Source organism: Pleurodeles waltl, chromosome 8, assembly GCF_031143425.1.
Source record: "Pleurodeles waltl isolate 20211129_DDA chromosome 8, aPleWal1.hap1.20221129, whole genome shotgun sequence".
Lineage (NCBI taxonomy): Eukaryota > Metazoa > Chordata > Amphibia > Caudata > Salamandridae > Pleurodeles > Pleurodeles waltl.
In genome coordinates this window covers 489,156,964-489,180,469 of record NC_090447.1, presented here as the reverse complement: position 1 = coordinate 489,180,469, position 23,506 = coordinate 489,156,964, and the positions used below count along the sequence as shown (strand labels likewise).

At 42.0% G+C, this 23,506-nt stretch overlaps 1 protein-coding gene across 1 annotated transcript in view; it reads left to right on the top strand.

Moving 5' to 3' along the window:
- TGFBRAP1 (transforming growth factor beta receptor associated protein 1) overlaps positions 1-23,506 on the top strand; it is a 221,629-nt gene that overhangs the window by 20,850 nt on the left and 177,273 nt on the right. Inside the window, exons 2-4 of the mRNA XM_069204446.1 lie at positions 11,693-11,887; positions 13,788-13,942; positions 18,689-18,771. Coding sequence (XP_069060547.1) covers positions 11,693-11,887; positions 13,788-13,942; positions 18,689-18,771 — 433 coding nt within the window. The remainder of the gene's footprint in view (positions 1-11,692; positions 11,888-13,787; positions 13,943-18,688; positions 18,772-23,506) is intronic.

Here is a 23,506-nt window from a genome sequence, read left to right as displayed (position 1 = left end):
TCACAAGGTTGATCTCAGCCAGAACATTTTTAGCAAATAGTAATGCCTAAAGAATTCTGAACAGTATTTAACTTGGCACTAGTAGACTGAAGATACATTGGGAAGTGTAGTACGTGTGCTCCTAATTTTCAATCCTACTATGTGGCCTACACCTTCACTGAGTTTAGGTTGGAGGAAGAGTCATGTGACCCCACCCGCTCATTTAATAGTGTGGTGATCCCAACGGCAATGTTTAGGTGTGAATAGTGTGAACTATTGCTGAAATGTTTGTAAATATTGTGAGATACTGCTGGTGTCAATTCTTCAATTAAAAACAATAGATTATGCCTGTGTACCAGATTTACTGCTGTGGTGTTTGGCTTTGGGGATGTATCAGAGGCAACGTATATAGGGTGATGGACTGAGGCAGGAGATATCTAAGGTGGGTGTGTTGTTTGCAAATATACTCTCCCTTTATTCAGTAATGCTAGGCAGTACTCGTTTTTTGCTGGCCAGTTTTTTTAACATATAGTTCCCATGTCTAGGCAACCACCACCATGGCTTTGTGATGCAATAACCGAATATCTAACCCATGGTGTTCCAGAATGTGCCATGAAAATATTTACATGCGATTATGTAATATCTGCCATATGCATAACGCTGCACTAAAATGACTGAGGGATAAATGGACAGTAGACTTGAGTAAGGAAATGGCAGGCTCAAAATAGTTCTTTATCTTGGGCAACCCCCACCAACCTCCCTAAGATTCTAATGTTCAAACTAATACAATTCAGTACAGTATACCTAACGTCTTCCACATCGTAATACTGACCCTGTTTCTTTTTTTTGTAAATATCCTGCATTTTGCCTCATTATCATGTGTAACAGAGCCACTTCAGGCATACATTTACAACACTCCACATCGGAAGAAGGAAGTCAGATGCATTTCAAACGTATTTGTTCAGAGTGCCGTCAGATACTGTGAACTAGGTTCGCTCACCCTCCCTCTGAGAACCTGCATCTCAATGGGACCTAGGCAGGATAACGCCGACAACAAACTGGTAGCACTGACAAGAAATTATATTACCGTCAAATTATATTACCAACAACAAATTATATACCGACAACAAATTATAACAAACAGATAACACCGACAACAAACCGGTAGCCAGGACAACAAACAGGTAGAACATCTCTGTACCAAAAACCAGACAGTTGCTTCAAGTGCATTTACATCTCAATGTGAACAATACAAAAAAGGAAAAATACAAAATCAAGCCCACCCTCTCCCCTGAAGAGAGAACTTATTTTCAGGGCAAGCCAGTGCACACGTCAACTCAATACCCTCAATCCGTCTAGTATGTCAGTAACATCGTAATTGGGTTGGGGTCCCATACATCTATGCATCCCACAGGGTCTGCAACAGTATTCTCAAAGGGGGTGATCATTTGCTTCATACTTCTTTAAGTATCCCAACATCCCAGAGGGTCTACCTCATTCCCTCTCTTGTGTATTCACTTATGGACCGTCAGTTTAACCTGAGCTCATCTATGCATATCGGCATGCCAGTGCCTCAGTGGGGGTGCTCAGCTGACTTTCAGGACATAGTAATGCAACGTTTAGCCAAAATCAAAGCTAAATTTTAGAATCTCAACAAACCCTTCATTTTTTTTAGTGATATGCCCCACAACGAGTAAACAGAGAACAGGATCCAGCGGGAACAAACAGCCCGTCACCTCTGACATCATTGCCCTCAGAAGGGGCTTATCTCCACGTCACGTACAACCACACCATGTGAAGAAAATCTGCATCTTGTGCCCAACACCTGGGGCAAGTGCTAGTCGCACCCAGAAACATCCTACCAATCTTACGTGGGATATTAGATGCATCATTGAGATATTGGAACTGAGTGAAGTGAAACCACATGTTTCATGTCACCTGGCTAACTGGCCGGAGGCACCAGTCCCAAAATTTGTCCGAGATATTAGTTCCAAATGAGAGTTTCCACCAGTCATGCAGCTTTGCATTCTCCCTAGCAAGTCGCTACTGTAGTGTGGGATATAGGCATGTGATGGCCTTGGTAGAATTTCCCTCAAACCCCCCCCCCCCCAAATCAGGGCTGTCTCTAATCGTGTCCCAATAGGAGGTTGCTCCCAGTCAGACAGCCATGTCCTCTGCATTAAGCCCCTGAGGGCCGAGTATAGCAAGAATTATTACAGTCCCAGATCGTGGTCCAACAGTAAGGTATCAAAGGAACAGAATCCCCCCCTCAAATACCATATCTGCCCAGGACTCAATTCCCATATCTTCTCAGTCTCGAACATGATATGCTGCCTTTAAACCTGAGCATTCTGGTATTGCACAAATCGGTAGACTGGGTGTGTAGGGTGTGCTTTGCTTACTTCCTCGAGCATACCGTCTAAGAATACAGTGTCCGTGTCCCGAGGGGGGACCGTGTCTAAAAGGCTGTCCTGGAGGGGTCATCCCACTAGTTCATCCAGGAATCTCGAACATTCAACAGCAGTGCACCAGCTAGCCATCGCATTGGCCACTGCAACTGAGCTGCAGCACAATATAGCTCGTAATCAGGGGCACTAAGAACCCCCCTCCTCCACGGAGGCAAATCATTTACTAAGAGCTACCCACTGCCGAGCATTTCCCCATATCAGGCTTGTCAAAACGCCCCATAGGTGGGAGCACGACTCACTGCTGCAGTCCATAGTCATCGACCAACAACACAATTGTGCATGCCACTGCCTAAACCATGTGGCTCACTGCCACACACCTACAAGAATGCCTCAAAAGGAGGTTGACCAATGTTCTGTCTGGGGGGCTTACACAGCGTGTCCTCTCCACACGCTCCCCACAAAGTCAGGGATATCCATAGGGAGCCCCCACTGGTGGTTGCGGTCCACAGGAAAGGTGGGGGGAGGGGTTCAAGAGCCCTGGGATCCGGGGTCTCTTGTGAAAATAAGTTGCCAAGGAAGGTGTAGGCTACCAGGCTTTCAGGGTGAAGAAAGAGGGGCTGTCTCACCACAGCAGCTCGCAGCCTCCCTCTGGCAGTAATGGGACCCAGGTGCCCACCTCGCCGGGTCAGTCCTCCCCAGGCTACAAAGGAGCTCCCGCCTCTCACGGTAGGTGGTCCTCACATGTAGAACATAGTTTTCAATATCCATCGACAGTTGGTAGGTAGGGGCCTGACTCACTGTGCAGGTCCGCGACCCCCTCTTAGCAGCAATGGGCTCCTCGCAGATGTCCCACTGTCTCGAGCCACACCAAATCCCCAGGTGCACTCCGCTTCTTGCTATCTTTGGTGTGGGGCCTCCGATTTGCCCGCTGACAACAGGACGGCTCACCACACAAATTGCAGCCGCTAATGCATGCGGCACAGCACCACCTACACCAACAATGCGGGGAGTTCGCTTTGTCAATCTCAGCCTCCCCAGGCAACACTCAGGGTAACATTGGCAGTGTGGTGGTAAGCTTCAGGCCCCTGTGAAAGCCAGGATTATTGCGACGCAGAGCAGAGCTCGCTTTTATGCAGCTGCTCTCGCTGCCACCTTGGCCATGTCCCCACAGACACCATGTATTACTAGTGATACCAGACACTTGCCAGAGCTGCAGAAATATTGACAGACTGTTATCATGCACCATGAAAATTTCCCTCCATTAAATATTACTGGTTAGTAGTTATATAACTTAAGGACAGACGCCACATTTATAGACCCAAACCTTTTTTCTTGGTTCCATGCTCAAATGTAAGTTGACATCTTTGACATTGTTGCTGGATAGGCTTGTGCTCCACCTCTCTCCTTATGGAGGCGAGAGCTACTGAAAGCATAGTAGAAGCAGAGAATGTGGCATTTCTCAAACAGCCGAGACGTGGAAGTGACAGTACATTCTTGATATCTGTGATCTTTGTAGCCTGAGCTGAGAAAAATGACATGCCACAGTAGACCTAAAAATGTGTGACCTCCCCAGTAGTGCCCACAACCAGTTTCTGTAGAGATGTACGTGAAATTATTGACATTTTGACACATTTGTAGTGCTATACTTTAGGTATGTTATGGCCTCAGACAGTTCCAAATAACTAGTTTTTGGCCTGTGTGTGCTTATAATGTTGTTAAAGGAGAAAAGATGGAAGTTTTATGTTATTGTATATTGATGTTAAATATATATTGATAAATACAATTCAAAGCTCTGCAGAAACGTATCTATCTGTAAAATGCATTAAAAGATAATATCAATAAAGGACCAATTAAAACAGTTAAAGGCTAGATCAAACGATTAGTGGCAAACAATAGTTTTCTAGCTTCTGAGCCCTTTATTTGGTGGTCCACGGTCAGACCTGTGTCATGGGGGCAGAGCTGTATTTGTTGATGATGACTGTTTTGTTCTTCTTGCTGATTATCTTGGTGTGTTGTGCAATGGAGTCTTGAAATTTACACTTAGTACAGTTGGTGATTAGAAATTGAGGCCTTCCTGTGTAGGGGAAGAGAGGTCGACTTTGTCCTTATGAACATTGATTTCCACTGTAAACAATGCATGTGATTGATTATGTACTACTATGGGGACGTGAATCAGCTACTTGAATCATGTATATCTGTAACCGTGCCAGTTGAAAGCCCATAAGGCTGAACCATATGGTTGCACTTTGTTTTGAATTGTGAAATATGCACAAAATGTAATTTACCTGTTAACCTGTAAAATCATTTAAAAAGAGTTAGAAATTAATGGCTGAAGCATCTTATTTATTCCCTAAGATAGGTAAATACGTTTACTAATGCACACCACCAAAATTAAAGCAAACCGCACTGGCAGAGTGTTTTGCCTTGGCACCAAATGCATTAACATTGGGCCTCCTCCTTCTCTTACAATCACTACGAAAATCTCACTCATGGTACACCGTGTTTATCTCCCCTCCCCTGGCCCAGTGTTTTGCCATCTATTATCTATCGGAATGTTTGTAGCTCCAGAGCGTCTGTTCTTTAGGTCTTTTTTATGTGCATGAGTACTAGTTAGGAGTGTGTAGAAACTTTGATAGTGAGTAAACTTAGTGGGGATGACGAGGCACGTGTCACATTGTTTACTAAAACTATGTCTGCCTGTTCAGTGGAGGCTCTTGCAAAATAAGTGTCTCATGGAGCAGAGGCAGAGAAATTAGTCCTTTTGCTTCTGATGCCCAGAACCTAACTTTTGAACTTAACTTTTGCTCTTTTAGTCCATGCTCCTGTCCAGTGTTCACTCGTTATGACATTTCCTATTTTGCTCGCTTCGCTTCTACTCCCTGAATGTTATCAACGTGGCCTTTGCAGAGTTTACTTCCTGTGTTAGAAACAGGATACCAGTCATGATTTAAGCTTGTCCACTGATAACACAGTGGGAACACATCCTAATGTTATCACTTTGAAGAAGTACACAGTATAAGAATGAAAGGCAGATTATTTGTAAAAGACCAAAACACAAACTGTTGTATTCCCTTTCCTGCTGTATCCAAGGAATGCCCTGTGGCTATTGCTTTTTCCTGCTATAAAAAGTGGGAACGTTTTGCCCTGATTTGTTAGGTCACACCACTGCAAGCATATATTAGCTTATTATATTTGTTTTATTTTTCATGTAGGAGCTTTTTTACAATTTGCCTGAGGATACACATACAGATCACTTCCTGAGCACATAGATGGGAGCCTTGACTCTCCCTTGAAGACGTTGGGTCATCATGTCCCAAAAGTCACTTTTATTTCATGTAGAATATTTTCCATTAGTTCTGTTTAACTCCCTTCACTAGAATTAACTTGATGCACTGTTCTGTTTTATAACTGGTCATCAGTACTCTCAGGGTGTGATTTAGAGTTTGGTGGATAGGTTTCACCGTCACAAAAGTAACGGATATCCTCTCCGTTGTATTACGATCTCCATAGTCTGTAGTAATATGGCGAATGGGATATCAGTCATGTTTGTGGAGGAGTAATCCCTTTCGCCAAACTCTGTCTTTCCAGAGCCAAGTGTTTGTCGTGAATAATATACTCCTGTTGTGATAATTTGAAAGCTTTGGCCCTTTTGGGATGGAAATGGCAATGGGCATGCACTTTTGCCCTGAGTGCCCAACTCAACTGATGTCTGGATCCCTAATGCTGAATTTTGTTGTCCTTGTGCGTGGCATCACGTAAGCCTTTCTGATGGGTTGCATTGTTTCTTGTCCCGGAGGGCAACATAAAGCTCTACCCTCATAGTGGAGGAAGGTTCTTGCTATGCGAGGGGTTAAGCTGCTTGATCGAAGTGGTGGCATCATACCTTGTAGTGATCAGTAGGAGTGAGCAGGTACTTTTTCAACTTGTGTGTTGGAAATGGCCCTTTCTGCAGGGTCACCCCAAACTTTTTGCCTTCCTCATCTTTTCTTGGACCTCATTGTAGTTGGCTGTAGGGCACTGAGCACTTTACCACTGCTAATGTGCTTGTGCTGTCTCCTCTAAAAATTGTAAGATTGGCTCATACCCAATTGACATATTTAATTTATTTAAAAGTCCCTAGTAAAGTGCCCCACATGTTCCCACAGCCTGTAAATGCAACTAGTGGGCCTGCAGCACTGATTGTGCCACTCACTTAAGTAGCCCCTTAACCATGTCTATGGCTTGCCATTGCAGAGCCTATGAGTGCAGTTTTAAACTGCCATATCGACCTGGCAAGTTAACCCTTTTGCCAGGCCCGAACCTTACTTTTTATGGTCGAGCCTGCGAGTGCATGTGCTTGCGCATGCGTCTTGCATGCGGGACATTGTTGTGTTCCGTAAAGGGCTTGGAGCCCGCCTGTGGCTCACCATTTGTTGGTTTGCGTGGCACTCTTCTTTGCTGTCTCATAATTAATCAAGGCATATCTGGCATCATTTCCGTTCCTCTGGGTGGAGCAGGGATCAAGCACTAATTGATTGCGACTCAGTTAGTGCTCGTCCGCTGTTCCCGACGTTAGCGAGGTACTATTTTGTTCAAACTTCCAGTGCCCCACAAACAGAAGGCTTGTGACTGGCAAAAACATGCCCAGCAGGGCACACAAAATTGCAACTATTTATTTTTTAAAGCTAACTTTATTTGATTTTGTTAAGTCCTCTTTTCACAGTTTCCACTCATGTTTTTTGTTGTTTATTTATTTTTTGCTCCTAGGCGTTGTTGTCAAAAGATGTCAATTAACTTATTAAAAATATGCAAGACCTATTGCATTACAAGTGCTTGTTAATACATATGTCACCACTCCGCTAGCCCCTAGCCAGGCCAAGGACAGGGTGCAGTATTTTTAGAAAGTAGGACGTGCTTTTACATTTTACATGGCCTACTAGTGAAAAACTCTTAAATTAGTTTTTCTCTACTGCAAGGCCTGTCTCTCCCACAGGATAACATTGGGATTGCCTTATTACATTTTATAAGTGAAATGTCCAATTGGGAAGAGATGGGACCCCTAAGTTTGGTGTCCCTGGAATCGCAATTTAAATTCACAACTTATGGTGAAGTCTGATTTAAAATGATAATTCTGAAAATGCCACTTTTAGTAAGTTGATACTTTCTTACTTTAGCCATTTGGTGCCTACTGTCTGTCTCCAGTACATGTCTGGGGTGGGGTGACAGCTACGCTTGTTCATTCTATCTAGACAGTGACACACAAAGGGGGCTTAGGTGAGACTGATGGACCAGCAACAGCCTGATAGGGCATCCTGGAAAAGGATCGGAGGGCGGGCTGACACTTACACTTGAATAGGCATGCTCTGTCCTCACTCAAAGGGCTGCATGCCCCCTGTAGTGAGTCTGGAGCCAGGGCATGAAGGAAGGACCTTTCTTTGAAGTCTCCTCCACTTCAAAGGCACATCTGGGTTAATTACTAGACCTCTGACACCACCAACTCAATACATTTCTGTATCTGTGGACACTCTAAGAGAAAGAAGGGCTGCTGTGCTGCTACAAGGAATGCTACTCTGCTGGACCGCTGCTCTGAAAGAACTGCTTTGTTGCAGTGCTGACCTGCTGCCCTCCTTGCCTGGGTGAGAAGGACTGGACCCACAAGACTTGAGCCCAAACCAGAGGGACTACAACAGCTTGCTGGCTTGCCTCCTGTTCTTCTGAAGTTTTGGACACAACAGGCTTCCAACTCATCACCTACAGCACCTGGACTCTGCCATCTGTAAGTCTTGCCCTGCCACGTAGTGCCAATCCAGTCCTGGGCACTTGGAAGTGGGTATAAAGTGCTGCTTCAGTCTAAAATCCATTCATTCACACTGTTGCGCTGCTCAAAACTAGTGCATCTCCATTGTCGCTGCTGAGAAGATCGTGGACACCACATTACCGTTGACGCTTGCGCATCACTGCTCCTGCGAGGATTGAGAACAGTGTATTGCCGACTGTGCGACGCATCGCAACTTTGCACGGCTCAGAGCTGATGCATCACCTACATCTTGGGGATTGACGCCAATGCTCCGCCTCCATTGCTCTCCGCAACTTGTTCTTGATGTCGATGCAACTCCGAAACAAGGTACTGTTTCAGTGGGTCCCTAGATCTGACCCACTCTCCATCTCAGTCTGACTGTTCAGATTCAACCCAGTTGAGTGTGACCAGATAGCTCTGGTTGGCGCTTAATGCTTCTAAGCACTACAATCAAGTTTATTCTTTAAAAATTCATAACTCAACTTCTACTTTTTGGATTTCTGTTGTTTTGATCATTAAATTAAGTTTTGTTTTTCTAACCAGGTGTGGAATCTTTGTGGGATGTTTTCACAGTTTTGCTGTTTGATGTGTTGCTCAACTACTTTACATATTCCCTCTTAAGTTAAGCCTGACTGCTCTGTGCCAAGCTGCTGGGGGGTAAGCACAGGTTATTTTAGGCTATGTTTATCACTTAACCTGGCTAGGATTGTGGTTGCTGCTGGGACGGGTTGCATACCTCTGCAAGTCAGAAACCCAGAGCAGTTTCTAACACTGTGTGACTGGAGCGAGGCGTACAAGCTCACTCGCCTTTTGAAGGCTCCAATGCTGTGTCCTCAACTCAGGCTTGGCTTACTTTAGCTTGGTTTGATGTTCTGCGCAGTATAGAGGTGGTATATCTGTGCTAGGTGTATGTGTGCCTTGGGATGTTGCCACAGTGGGATAATGCAGAACAGAATAGTGTGTGCATGCATGTGCTCTAGGGGCCTGTGCCTATGAGTGGTACCTCAAGGATGTTTTGCTGTGCAGTGCATGCAGGATAATTGCATGTGCTGATTATATGTCTACGTGTGAATTGTCCAATATATAAAGGATACAGTGTATACATGTTCGATGCACATGCTGGATGTATGTGTGCCCATAAGTGGTACAGAACATAAAGGATACAGTGCTGGGCACTGCATGCATGTTAAATGCATATGCTGGATGTACGTGTGCCTGCGATTGATCCAGTCCATGGAGGATATAGTGCTGTGTAGTGTGTATATGCTGCGTACATGATTGGGCCTGTATTGTGAATCATGCAGTGGAGGTAAAGCGATTCCTCAACCCTTAACCTCTCCCTCCCCGCATCCTTCCCAGACAGAGTTGTAGATTGTTGCGTTCCTGTAAGCTGAGTTCGACACAGACTGGGGAATAGAGGACCAGGCCTCCCCTGTACACTTCTAAGGGTGCTTTTTGATTCACTGAGATGTCACAAGTAAGGGGCCTGGGTTAATCTCAGGAAGAAAAAGTGTCATTTGCCAAGCAGCCAGACGAGCGTCAGAGGAGAGAAAGCAGTGCAAGACTTTTGCCTGGACCAGGACTTGGGGACCAAGGCTGCGTGAGGGAACATCACCCAGGGAATCCAAGACCACCTGCCCTGGATCCAGGAACACCAACGTTTGCCAAGACAAGTGTTCCCTTTGAGGAGGAGGAGAGTGTTTGATGGAGCAAGGTCCAGTGTGGGAGCCCTCTTGAGTGGACTCCCTGTGTGTGGTGTGAGGAAACACCTGCTGCACCGATCGGGTTGTTGCCCATTTTCAGGACTAAGTAGGTGACACCCATATGCCAGGAGAGGGCCTCCGTGAGGATAGCCGTGGAAAAGACTGCTGTGCGGTAAGGGCTGAAGCCTTGCGTGGTAACGTTGCAGCAACCCTGTATGCCAGGAGGGGATGCTAGGGATACTTGTGCCATGTTGATCGGGCCGTAGACTGCCAGCAGTAGTGAGCTGTAGATCACCTGAAGCAATGAGGACTGAGACAGGTCTGACCCCTTTGAGCAAGTGAGGATGCCATGGGAGCATCATCACCCAAGTTTGAGATGGAGCGTTGGAATCAACCCGCACTCCCATAGAAATCATGGAGACACCCCGCAGGAGCCCAGGAAGCCTATGATTGTTGCCGGAGCCTGACCTCGATGGAGACTGCCTGCAGAGGGCAGGCTCTGAGTATGCAAGCAGCTGACTCACCTGGTCTGCCCTGAGCTGCTGCGAGCACCCGTAGAAGGGGCATACAGGAATCTGAATGCTTCATTCCTTTTGGAGCAGGTAACACTTGTTTCTGGCCTATCAGCCCGAGGGGAACTCGGTGCTGAGAGCAAGGTGGCACTGAGACACTTTTGACTTGAATTTAAGAGTTAGCATGGCCTCTTGAAATTCCTTGGATGTTGATAACAGTGAATGGGAATAACCACTATTGCTAACGTGAGGAGGGAGTGGAACGGGTAATTGCAGTTGAACCACTAGAGTCACGATCTCAAAGGGAATTGTCATGGTTTGTGAATGTCTTATTTTTCCTTTGTGTGGGTTGAGGTAGAGATAAAATACTTCTCTTTTTTTTCCTTAAAAGTGAGTATTTAGCTTGACAATGATTTATTACTGCTGCTGCACACATTTTGAGTTGTGAGCACTTATTCACTAATCTGTGTCCACATCTCCTATGTGCCCCTCCCCCAGAGAGCCTTGGACTGCTCAACCTCATTTACCACTGAGTCAAGTGCAGAAGGGATACTTGACCCAATTGCTCCGAATCCATAATAGGCTGAGCCCCAGGACATCAGGAATAAAAGGCCTCAAGCCCCATGGTTGTACACTGAACCCCCTTGTGTGCCTTGTGGTCCTCTGGAAGGGGTTCTGGCACTCCCCTCTTCATGGTATTATTTTTACATCTACACGTGGTATCTAGTGTGACTGACTGCTCTGGCATAAACGCTTCTTCTCCCCCCCTCTTCTCCAGCATTGTTCTTACTACTGTTGGTAGTACTACATTGGTGGGTTGCCTTTGCCTGTGCTAATACATAGAATTCAGCTCTTCAGAAGGTGATAATGGTTGGGGTCCAGATGGAAGACAAATGTTATAAAATGCATGGCGCTTAAGACTTTAAGTAACTGGTCTCTTTACTACTTGACTGAGCACAAATAGCTTGTTTTAGTGAGAGTACTGGCAACAGATGCACACTAATTATTTAATACCTGCATTCTGTCTCACGCTTGATACATAAATGATACCACTAAATTATGATAAACGAAGATTTCTAAATAATATTTTATGAAGTGTGAACCTGTATTGTAACAATTGTAACATTTAAGCAGAGCGATAGTATAAATTGTGCTAGTTGAGTTAGTTATTACTTTCAAGGCTTATTCCGTCATTCAGCTAAGCAAACAAATGCCTAAATGCATGATTTTAATTACAGCGATTTGTTGAAGGCTAGACTACACAGATAAATATTTTTTTTATCTGCAATTTATCATAGTTTTTGCTCCTTGCAGGTATGTTTGCAACAGTAGCAGGGATTTCCCAGCGTGCTCCTGTTCGGTGGTCAGAGAATGTTATTGGTGCAGCAGTCTGCTTTCCGTATGTGGTAGCGCTAGATGAAGAATTTATTACTGTGCATAGTATGCTGGACCAGCAGAAGAAACAGACCATCCCATTCAAAGAGGGTCGCATTCTACAGGAATTTGAAGGTACCTACTTCATTTATTTCTAAATTTCTGGGAATGTTTGGTTGAAAAGGCTACTGCAGTCACATGTGGCTGAGACCAGTGCACATTTCCAAAAGGTTCGAAGGTGAACGGAAAGGGATGTAATGTATGACCAAAAGATGTAATGCTTCGGAGCAAGACAGTAACCATTTGCACTGTATTCATAATGAATCAGTTGTAGAATGAATTCTTATGACAGAAAACATGGTATTTAAGGATGTGTGGCTTGGGAAAATTAATTGTCAAGTTGTGATGAATTTTAAGTCTTTGTTTAAAATGGTAACATGAAAAATACGTTTCACAATGCAATGTCCTGTTAGCTACAAAGCTAAAGCTGCCTGAAAAAGGGGGTCATTCATGACACTGGCTAGGAAGCACCAGTGGGCATCAGTGAAAGAATGGAAATACATTTTTTTAAATACTTTTTAGTTATTAAACAACAAGCTTACTTAACATTGTGAGCAGAGTAACTCATTTACCCACCCCCCTTATTCATTTCTTCAGTAGTCTCTGCCTCCTCTCAGAACATGTCCCCTGGACGCCCTGCAGTTACTTCTCATTTTTGCATCCAGTGTTTCAAGGCCTCCTCTTCTGTTTTTCCCAGGGGCACATTTAAATAAATCTACGTTTTTTTTATCGTGGGGACTAAGATATCCCATTAATAATAAATGGATTGATATTGTTTAAGTTCTTTTGTTTTGGTTGTTGCAGATTAGTCACAAATGGGATGCCATCTTGGTGTAGATAAATGCTTGTTCTTGAAGAGAGTAATAGTGATATTTGATAAGGGGTGCGCTCCAGTTGTCTTTGAATTATTGCTGTGTAGTTGCAAGGAAATTGCATTTGAGCAGTCTGTCAGATGGCCACCAGAATAAAAAATTTCACACTATGGCAACACAATATTTCTTAAAAGTGAAAGTCTTCTATGGCTTTATCTATGCCAATGATTTACGCATTTGGAAGAGATGAACCATGAGATCCTCGTAACTCAGCTAATTGCATTAATCTGTGTTTTTAGAATAATCCACTTGGTAATTGTTGCGTAATTGTGTTCTGGCAAATATCATATTTGATATAGAGCTTAGGGACACCGGCATTTGGGGAATTGCCTTCCAGGGTTTCAAGGAAATCAGCTTTCGACAAATGACCCCATCATCCTAGGTAACAAATTGCAACAGCAAATGTAACTGTGACATACTGGTGTGACGATGATAATAAAATTTCACTAGGCAGTCTATTTCCCACTGTGCCTTCTTCAGAGAGCCTCTTGATCAGCATAAAATGTGAGATACCTCATTAGAGCCCAATGTTTAAAATGGAGACTAATTTAGTGGTCAAGCCTCAGGATATTTACTGTGTAGTTAAAATGTTATATATTGTCCATTATCTCTGACCTGGAGGCTTAGTATGCACATCAGGCTATCAATATTATTGGTTGTGTCATTAGTAATCCCTTGTCCTTTCAACCATGACATTTTCACCGTTGTACGTAATGTGAGCTTCATTGAATGAAAAACATTTGGTAAGGTTATTGGTGAAGCTTCTGGTTTGTAGTCTGCTTTTCAAAGTTGACAGTATGAACATTGTCTACATTCGAGACAGTGCTATTCCCACATTTTTGTGCATTGTTATTCATTGTTAGGCATTTCTATGACTTAACAGTGCCTTCAGCGGTCCTGGTGTAACTTCCCAAACTGTTCTGGAGTTTCCATCACATCATACCATAAGGTGGTAAATATTGAAGGCTGGTCTTTTGTATAACACAAACTAGGTTTACTTTAAAGTAGCTTTTAAAAAGGTGTGTGTCCTCATTTTATGCATGGTATAGATAAACGTTTGGTGCAGTTTTGTAAAATGTGATCCTTTGTCTCACTGTTTGCAGGAAAGTTGATAGCTACCACCGATAATGGGGTGTATGTTTTGACACCGGTCCCTTTGGAAAAGCAGATTCAGGACCTTCTTGCTGGCCGTCGGGTGGAAGAAGCTCTTGTTTTAGCTAAGGGTGCACGCAGGAACATTCCAAAAGAAAAATTTCAGGTCTGTGCTGTCCATTTTTTTTGTTTAATCTTGAATTACAATTTCTTTCTGAATAATGCAAACATTTTAAGTTAAGGCATGGACCAGTTAATTCTCCTTCAGTTTTCCAATTTATAATCTAGTGATGGAGCACGTCCTTATCCATACAGAAATCAATCTTTATTGGTATTTTGCTCTTCACTTTCCAGTGTATCTCATATTTTTTTCAGTCCTCTTTACCTTCTCTGGACTAACAACTCCACGTTCTCCGGGCTCCAGCTCCACTCCAAGGACAAATTTATGTACTTTTACCTCTGTATTTGTGTGTATTGAAACTATCCAGTCTGTACTTTGTAAATGAGCTTGAATGTGAGCCCATGTTTTCTCTTTTTATCATCTTTTGCTTCCCCATCTCGGGAGCAATATTGCTTTCCCAAAACTTGCAGATTCTCATTTAGCTGATACAGCACCATCATATTGAAGATTTTTCAGTATAATAGTTTTGCGTTTGCAGGCTTAATCTAGTATATTGATTACTTAAGTATTTCCAATGTCTATTAAAATAATTGGAGCAAAAAAATTGTACAAATATAACAATTTACATGGAGTAGAGTAAAATAGGTGTGATTATGTCATAAAAAGTAACTGCAAATTGCTCTCTTTCCTACTATGTTATGTTCTCTTCTTAGCTGAAGGAGCTTTTTGCACAGTGGTAAAACCTGTTAAGATATTTGGTGTGGATAAGAGGTAGCTTTTTGGAACAAGTATTTTTGTCTATTTCTCCGTTTTTGTTTTCATACACTTGCTTTCTACTTTTCCATTGACCATTGGCATTCATCTGAGGCTCTTTTTGTACTGCGTAGATTGGAAAATAAATTGAGCTCCCATTACGCAGTTGAAATTCTCCCTTCCAAAGGAGATACTTCTTGTAACTTAAGTTCATTTAGTGCTTGTTGGCATTGAATCCACTGTTGCATCAGTATACATAAGTCCATCATTGTTTCTCTATAGCCCTTAGACCGACTTATATCGAGAACATTCAAACATATTTTCCTAGCACAGCTGTAACATACCATTTTTAAATAACACCATGTTCTCAAATCCAAACGGAACAACAACTAATACTGTGTATTGTTGGAATATAACTAAGTTTGGAGAAAATATTGAATTTGATGAGATTCTTAAATGACTACAAGAGTACTCAAGCAAGGCTGGAAAAGTCCTAATAGCCCTGTGTGGTCTGCCCAAGCAATTTGTGCTTGTTTTCCTGCTGCCGATTTCATCTCATTTCAGAGCTTCAATGACCACTTAGCTGCATTGCTTTGAAGAAGCTCTGATGTGAATCTGTCTGACAGTTGGAAACAATGCCGACAGACAAATAGTGATGTTGAATTGTAATTCAGTTAGGTGACTGTGGTGCACAACAAAAGATTGTTTGCCATGTGTAAGCGTTTCTGGGCAGATAGTATGGCTGCTGATCCTGTCCTGCTGGGCCTCTGGCCACACCTTGCACGAAACCACCAGGCTCCCAGGACCCTCTAGGAATAGTTGTTTTTAATGTGTTTTATCCACTTCATTTCAAGAGTTTATTTTCTGGTTTTTGACTTTTGTGTGCTTATTAAGATGTATAATTTTTAGTAAGTGGCATTTCCACCCTTCAGAGATGCCCGTGATTTCCACTGGGATGTGAAGTGTGGTAACTCTTTTACTCCCGTAGCTTCCAGTTTTTGCTTCAATGACGCAGGGTTGAGCACCGTTCTTCAGCTCCTAACAACATGCAATGCATGTCGGAACAAAGATTTCAGTCTGTGATTACAGCTGCAAGCTAGAGAGGGTAGACAGATGCCTCAGCCTATCAAATTTGTTCTTTGAATTCAAAATCTGTTCTTGAACTTTTTTTGTTGAACTGAACTGTCGTTAAATACATAAGCACCAACCTACAACAAGCAAAACATGCCAGTGTGTCGGGCTCTCTGAGACAGCCAAGACTGCTGATTCAAGTGGTTCCAGACTTTAGAGACAACAGAAAATCCAGACACTACCCCCAGTGTTTTTTCTTTCAGATTTACAGATTAGTGGATTTTGGATTGTCAAGATTTATCATCAGTCCTAATCCAGACCAAACTCCGAAGCAACATTGTTCCTATACATGAGGGATCTTACTTGTAAGTCAGAGTCTTGAAAAAGCAGAGTACCTTCGTGCCAAGACAGGGCGAAACACGGGTTGACTGTCTTGCTTTTCACTCTTTAAAGGAACAAGCACCAAAGAAAAGAAAAATTAAAGGAACAGACACAATCCTTCAAATGGAAAAGTTATCTTTGTTTTCACTGAATACACTTTGTTAATAGTGTTTACCAATGTGCTCTGGCAGTTCTGAGATTAATGAAGAAAAATAATAATGAAGTGTTTGGTCGAATAATCCTAAATTAGAAAATAAATTTAAGGTGATTAGCACTCTGTAACCTATGTAATTAACCCCAGCCAAGAGTGGGCCCAACCACGCCCAGAGGTGCAAATTGACTTAAGGTGATTAGCACTCTATCACCTACTTAATTGTACCCCTGAGCAGAGTAGGCCCAACCACGTCCAGAGCACAACTGACACCACATGACTCAATTGGATAAGTAACAAGCATTGGCAAAGCCAGTAAGTGTCACCTATGCAAAAGCCTTTGGCTTTACCAATGTATTTTAGCCATGTTGTACACCAGCATGGCTGCTGTTTAGCATGCTAAAAGTAGAGTGTAGTGACAGATTGGTGTGGAGTGGCGTAGGGTGAAGTAATGTCGTAAATAGAGTGTTGCAAAGTGAAGTAACATAGAGTGGAGTGGCATAGAATTGCGTAGAGTAGAGGAGTGTAGATTGTTGCAGAGTAGTGTGTTGTGGAGTGCCATTAAGTGTAATAGAGTATCATAGAGTGGATTGGGGTAGAGTGGAGTGGAGTGGAGTGGAGTGGAGTGGAGTGGAGTGGAGTGGAGTGGAGTGGAGTGGAGTGGAGTGGAGTGGAGTGTCGTAAAGTAGATTAGAGTGTTGTAGAGTAGTGTTCAGTGGCAAAGAGTAGAATGTTGCCGAGTGTTGTAGAGTGGAGTGGTGTAGAGTGCAGTAAAGTAGTGTGGAGTGGTGGAGAGTGGAGTGTTGTAGAATGGAGTAAAGAGCAATAGATTGGCATTGTGTGGACTGGAGTGATTCATGTGATATGTGCCGGTCCGGTTCGTCAAGGCTTCCTGTATGCAGATGCGAAAAAGGGCTGTTCTAAGTAAATGTCTACCTTCTTGCGAACTTTGGTGTAATAGTTAATTAGTTTGTACTGCAGTGGAGAGAAACATTTTGGTCAGGCTTAACGACTGAATTTCTACTTCAGATCATCTCAAATAGCTTTGTTTCCTACCTTCTTGAACTATATGCATTCATTCTGAAATGAAGAAACTAAGGTTATACACGTGACGTGCCTTCCTAATTTGATGCTTATTCATCAAATCTGACTCAAGTGTTTAGCAAATAAAAAAGCAGTTTTGTATGCACAGTTTAATGTGACAATGCCAATAGCGTCTGTGTAACCTATCCTGTAATACATAACTGACCCTGCTCCCATCACCACTTTCTGCAGAGCATGCTAAACACAGCCTTCACTCACACCCAGTTAACTTTGGGCGCAGGGCCTTGCCTTGCACTCATTACATTTCCCCCACAGCCTGCAGAGCATGACTGTTAGCTTAAGCCTTTTATCATCTTATTGTCCAGAGAACAGGACCTCCCTACACAGAGTCACCTGATGAACACAATTTAGTAATCTGCACTAATAAACAATTATAAGGCAAACGTTTCTTTCATAATGACTTGTCAAATATATTAATAACGAGAATGAGAGGGGAGATTGCAAATGTTCCTAAAGAACGCTTCTTACTGAAGTTTGCCTCGATCCTTATGTTCTTCTAGACAAGATTTTAGCACGTCTTAAAAAGACTATGCAACTCTACATTATTTAAGGATATTGGTGACATTCACTCCACTCATGCACAATTAGTGGAAAAGTGTAGTCATTAAGATTTAATTTGCTAGAAGCCTTTAACCCGAGTTTTGCTAGTGGGTGTGAATCTTTCCCTCCCTCACATACACACAAGTGCTAACATGATATAAAAGGAAACTAGACTGAGACTGACACACAACCCACACCCACTCTACCTTTGTTCATGTACAACACCTTATTGTTTGTTTTTAGGGCTACTTAGTTATCTTACTGTCAAATGTACAAGCCCATCACCAGTAACTACTCTTTCCCGCTTCCTGAACATTGTATTTGCAAGAAGGTATGAAAGGAGAGGTTACTTCGTCACAACATCTCTGTTGGTGAAAGAACATACAAGGGTGCAGTACAGCGCAACACTCAGTCACCTACTTATCTGAAGACAGCAATAGTTGGTGACAGTTATTTTGCTGGACATGTTCTTGTACGCTTCTTCACCACTTGTAAAACGCTTTGTTCTCACAGACCCTAGTATAATCAGGTTACTGCTAACTCCATCAGAATGTACAAAATTCAGTTATCCAATGGAGTTTCATGACCTAACATGCTAATTTTCCCAAAACTCTTCATGATCTTTAATAGAACACATTTTTTATCCTGCACATATTATACATTTTATTACTATTTGCGTTAATTTTGCTGATATTAATTTGTACACTCGTCTTTACTCAGAATGAAACACTGTCAGTACCCAAAGACTGTTTCATAAACTGTGCATCCCAACACATTTCTTTTTCCTACAGGTTATGTACAGACGGATCCTACAACAGGCAGGATTCATACAATTTGCACAGCTTCAGTTTTCAGAAGCAAAAGAACTTTTCAGGTAATTGCTTATTTCAATTTGAAGACTGTATTCAAATTACGTCTGCTCATATTGCATTGCTCCATATTAGTGTTATTTTATTACTAAGGTAATGTCACAATTTAAATGCTTCAGGTATAAATAGCAACAAGGAATAAAAAATATATAATTTCTTGTAACAAAGAAAAAGACCCAGTCAAGAGGCATTTCTGTTTGCAATGTTTTAAAGGGGTTTGCATTTTTTTCTTCACGTTTTCTAAATATTCTACTCTAAATATTATGTGATGAATATAAAGTATGTTTCTTTACCAAACAACTCCGAACATCTGCCTCTAATTTCTGACATGGTCAGTGAGTCAGCATAATGCCTGGGAGCAGCAAGTGAGATTGACGTCCTTTAAACCTGAAGACATCATAGCAGTGACCCCTCTGTACACTCTTGCTACCTTCTGCTGAAAAGGGAACAGGGTAATGGCATGGAAGGCACAATCCGCAAGTACATGCGGATAAGAGAGATCTGCGTTCGTTTTCTGATATTATCATGATCCATGGGCAGTAGGGACCGTATCAGAAGTGCTTTGAGTGCAGGAACGCTGCTGTCATCAAGGTCAAAAATGCAGAATAAAAAATTTAAAAAAACACCTACAATTTTCTTAGCACCATGTACCAACGTCCATTACATGTGATTCTCAGTATTCACCTTTTCTTTGTTTAGAATGCTCTTTGAGCATTCTATATATGTAAGAATGTTATGTGACACTGATTAGCTTCCTAAATATTGCTACACTGATTTAGCACTGTTTAGCACACTAAAATTAAACTTTTTCTTGATTGCACAATGTGCTTTTAAATGGACATTGAGGTTCTACCTGAAGAGAACCTCTTTCCTCATATCATCATTGTTACCTGTAATGGAACTAAGGTAGGATGAATATTGAGAATAATTCAATCTAAAATAGTTGATTGAATGGATTGTGTCCAGTGTAATAAACTATTTTTGCACGTTTCACAGTTTTAAACATTCAAATACATCATGTGCACTCTAAAGCCCACTTTAAGGCAACATTGGTCGCTTTCCATATGCTGTTCCTATCGATACCTTTTCAAAGTCTGCTATACGAGCTCTCAAGACAGACCATTTCCTTCCTCGTCTGTGGAAAAACCAGACTAGACCCAGATAATCTTGACAATTACCAGCCCATCACTCATCTTCCCTTAATCTGCAAGATCATCAACAAAACACTCTATGTCCACCTTTAAGATCACGTCAGTGCCAGTCAACTTCTGCTAAACTGTCAGTCCGCCTTTAGGCCTTACTGCAGATGGAGACAGCTATGTTACAAAATGTAGATGAAGCCCTTCTGACCACAGCTAAAGATGACCCTTGCCTTCTGTTATTTCTGGACCTCTCAGCTGCGATCAAACTAGACAATCCTCCCCTCAGCCACATCTTGATGTCTTGAACAAGATTCTCTAGAAATGCCCTTGAATTGTTCTCCCCCCTACCCATGCAACTGACACCAGATTGGCGATGTAGGCACTTCCAGGTGCCAGAAGCTCCCGATCACCTGTGGCAGTCTGCGGGGTTCCATCTTGTCTTCAGTCATCTTCAACCTCTTCTCCCTTGGGATTCTGCTCACAAATAACAACATCAGAATTCACCAATTCGCTGTTGACACTCTATAACCTAATTACATTTGAAAGTTTCTCTGTTCCATACATTGAATGTTTCAGACAATGCTTACATTTCCAGACCTACACTACTCTTCCAGCCTGAATGTTACCCCCGCCAAGACTGTTGTAGCTACTCACCAAGAACAACAAACAATTAATAGTCCAAACCTAGCTCAAGGGCGTGATCCTTAAACTTTCACCCTTTGCCAAGTTACAGTGAATCACTCAGGATACCACATTGTAAAGAAAAACAAGGCAAAAAAGACAGTCTGGTTCCTCCCAGAAAGTGACTTAAAAACTGTCATTCAAGGTCTTGTGTTATCACATCTGGATGGTGGCAATGCCACAGCACATCTTATAAGCGTCCTGAAGGAATATGACTACATTACCCTCCCCCCCCTTGTAATAACTCCATACACTCCCCTTGCTGGCTGCAAAATCCTCACAACCTGCTGCATTATATACAAAACTATCATGATTAAAATCCCTTTTTATCTCGCTGAAAAGTGCACTATTTCTGGTAGTTCTCAGCACTCCAGACCAGAGAGGAAATATTGAAAAAAAGGAATAAAAACAAGCCTCGGACATTCCCCACTTGAACAACCAGTCTCTGCTACAGCATCCCCCTATCTATTAGGACAGCTCCAAGCCTGCTCCAGTTTAGGTAAGAGCTACCAATGCCTCTTTAATGAATACTACATCACGATGCATTAGCAGTCCAGTTTCGTTCCTAGAATCCAGCTACCCCTCCTAACACACTGGCTCTGTCTTTGACACTGTACCGTAACTGCTGCCTTTTGGCTTGGTTTATACTACATAAATACCACATTATGTACAGACATGCAAACAGGGAGCCAAGCTTTACTACTACCCTCTGTAGGTGGAAACGTGGGCTGCATACACACTGCCTCACCCACACAAACCTGTGCCGCTCCCACTCTGTGTCATCCTGTAGGCAGCCATCAGCTAGGCAGTCTCCAGTCGTCACAGTTTTTCCCATTTCACAGAACCGTCTGCGAACAGGCAAGAACTCAGCATTGTGGAATGATTTTATTTAACATCTGCTCTTCTTGCTGCTTCTTATGATTCAGGCATCCTACTTACATTAAGTGGACATTGCATTTGCATCTACCTTAGATTTAACCATATTCTAAAATGTATTGAGCATTGTAGAGTATTTCCACTAATCTCTACAGTCCACCTGAGCTCTACAAAGAAACAAGTAACTTAATATTTGAAAAGACTAGCTAACTTCCATGCAATATCAGTTTCAATCCAAGCTTTTTGGGGTGGGAGTGGGAGCGTTGACCTATTGCTGCTTTTGTCTTCGGGTGGGATACAGATGAACTTTTATGTAAGTTATATAAGGCTGACTGCATAGTATGAAAATTAGATTGTCCCTTAAATATATATACGAGAGGCAGGATTCAAGATGACAGTCCCTGTTTTCGAAAATAACGCTAGTTGGATCTGTGCACAGTTCAAATTTGAACTATGACAAGTGAATTCACTGTGTGTTGAGGCGATTATGTTAAAAATAATACAGGCCTAACTCAAAATGCCCACTTTAAAAATGTGCACCAATCTGGTAACAGTAGCTATATAGTAATGGTGCTTACATTTCTTTTTAGTCTCAAAATATGGCTCAAAGAAAAAGGTATTCTCCATACCTTCCTCAATGCACCTTCTGTGTTCTTTTCATTGACAATAGTTCTGGTGTAAACGTTGTTAATGCTTCATGAAAAACACATTTAAGAAATGTAGCAGTGAAGAAAACAATGCATATACTAAATATTAAAAAACAGAAATTTTGTTAAAAGCATCACAAGTTAGACAACTAAGGCTAGTTAAGAACAAATGATCACTAAGTTAATAATTTATTTTTAAAGACTCTCCAAAACCTTATAACGCTTATATAATGACTGTTTTAGAAATGTGTAATCCAGCATTTTGGATGTCCCTCGGCCATCAAATTTACTAGTGTTGCAGTAGTTGCATGAACTGCATCATCTTGGCTGAAGTAGGCGCGATCAGAAAACATTAATACACAAATGAAACTTTCTAAAACAATTAATCATCCCAAGTAATTACATATGTACATTAATTAGAAGTCAAGTGAAAACAAATGTACAGATATTTACAAACAGCTCCTTTGTGCACGTTTTATAGTAGCACATACAATCAATTCTCTCACCTGTGGTTAGCATGGCACTAATCAAATCGAGTAAAGAGTAAAATCCTTGGTCATCTGTTTCAATGTCAGAATTCTGTAGCAGAATTTTGTGCAACATCTTATCAAAACAATTTCTTGAGCACAGTTTTTGAAATATCATACAGAATTCTGTTCAGGACTGCCACTGCACTGTACATATCCACAACTGGAAAATAAAGCAATATTTTATATTGATGGAATCGGGGCACTGAAAAGGTACTGGTAAATATTCTAAATGCTTTTTTGGAGCATATGGTATTTAGAAATAATATATGTTTTTTTTTTTTTGGGACTGCAGCACCAGACAAACATGTATGTGACTATTTCCATGTGTATACACTTTCAGTGTGGGTTTGTATGTGGCTTGGGAGATATCATGGTGTATGTGGTTAACACAGGTTTAGTATCTGTCTCAGGAAGGTTTAGAGTACCCATAACACATTTAGGCATCCGAGTTGAGTTCATATCAACAAAGTCCTAGCTCATAATCCAGTTACCTTTCTTGAGTAGTAGCAGCTCCCTGTGGCCACTCCATTAAGGTTTCTAATGTGGTCATTAACAAGGAAGTCAAAGGTGTGGTCATACTTATGGAACTCAGATTAGTGTTCCAGCCGTGACTTTCCTAAATTTGTTTAATGAATTAGGTTCCTGTATATATCCTTTCAGTGGACGGGTTGTACTTTTACATAGTACTGGTTACATAGGCAGGATATTATGTAAACTGCTTTTGTAGTCTAACCATTCTTTTAGTAAGTATTCTTTCCCTTTTTTGCTTTTTGAAAGTAGAATTTTTTGCTGATAACCTGTTTGCTAATCGAACACTTAGCACATATGAGGAAGCCTGGAGGTTTGAGATAAAATGTCTTGGTC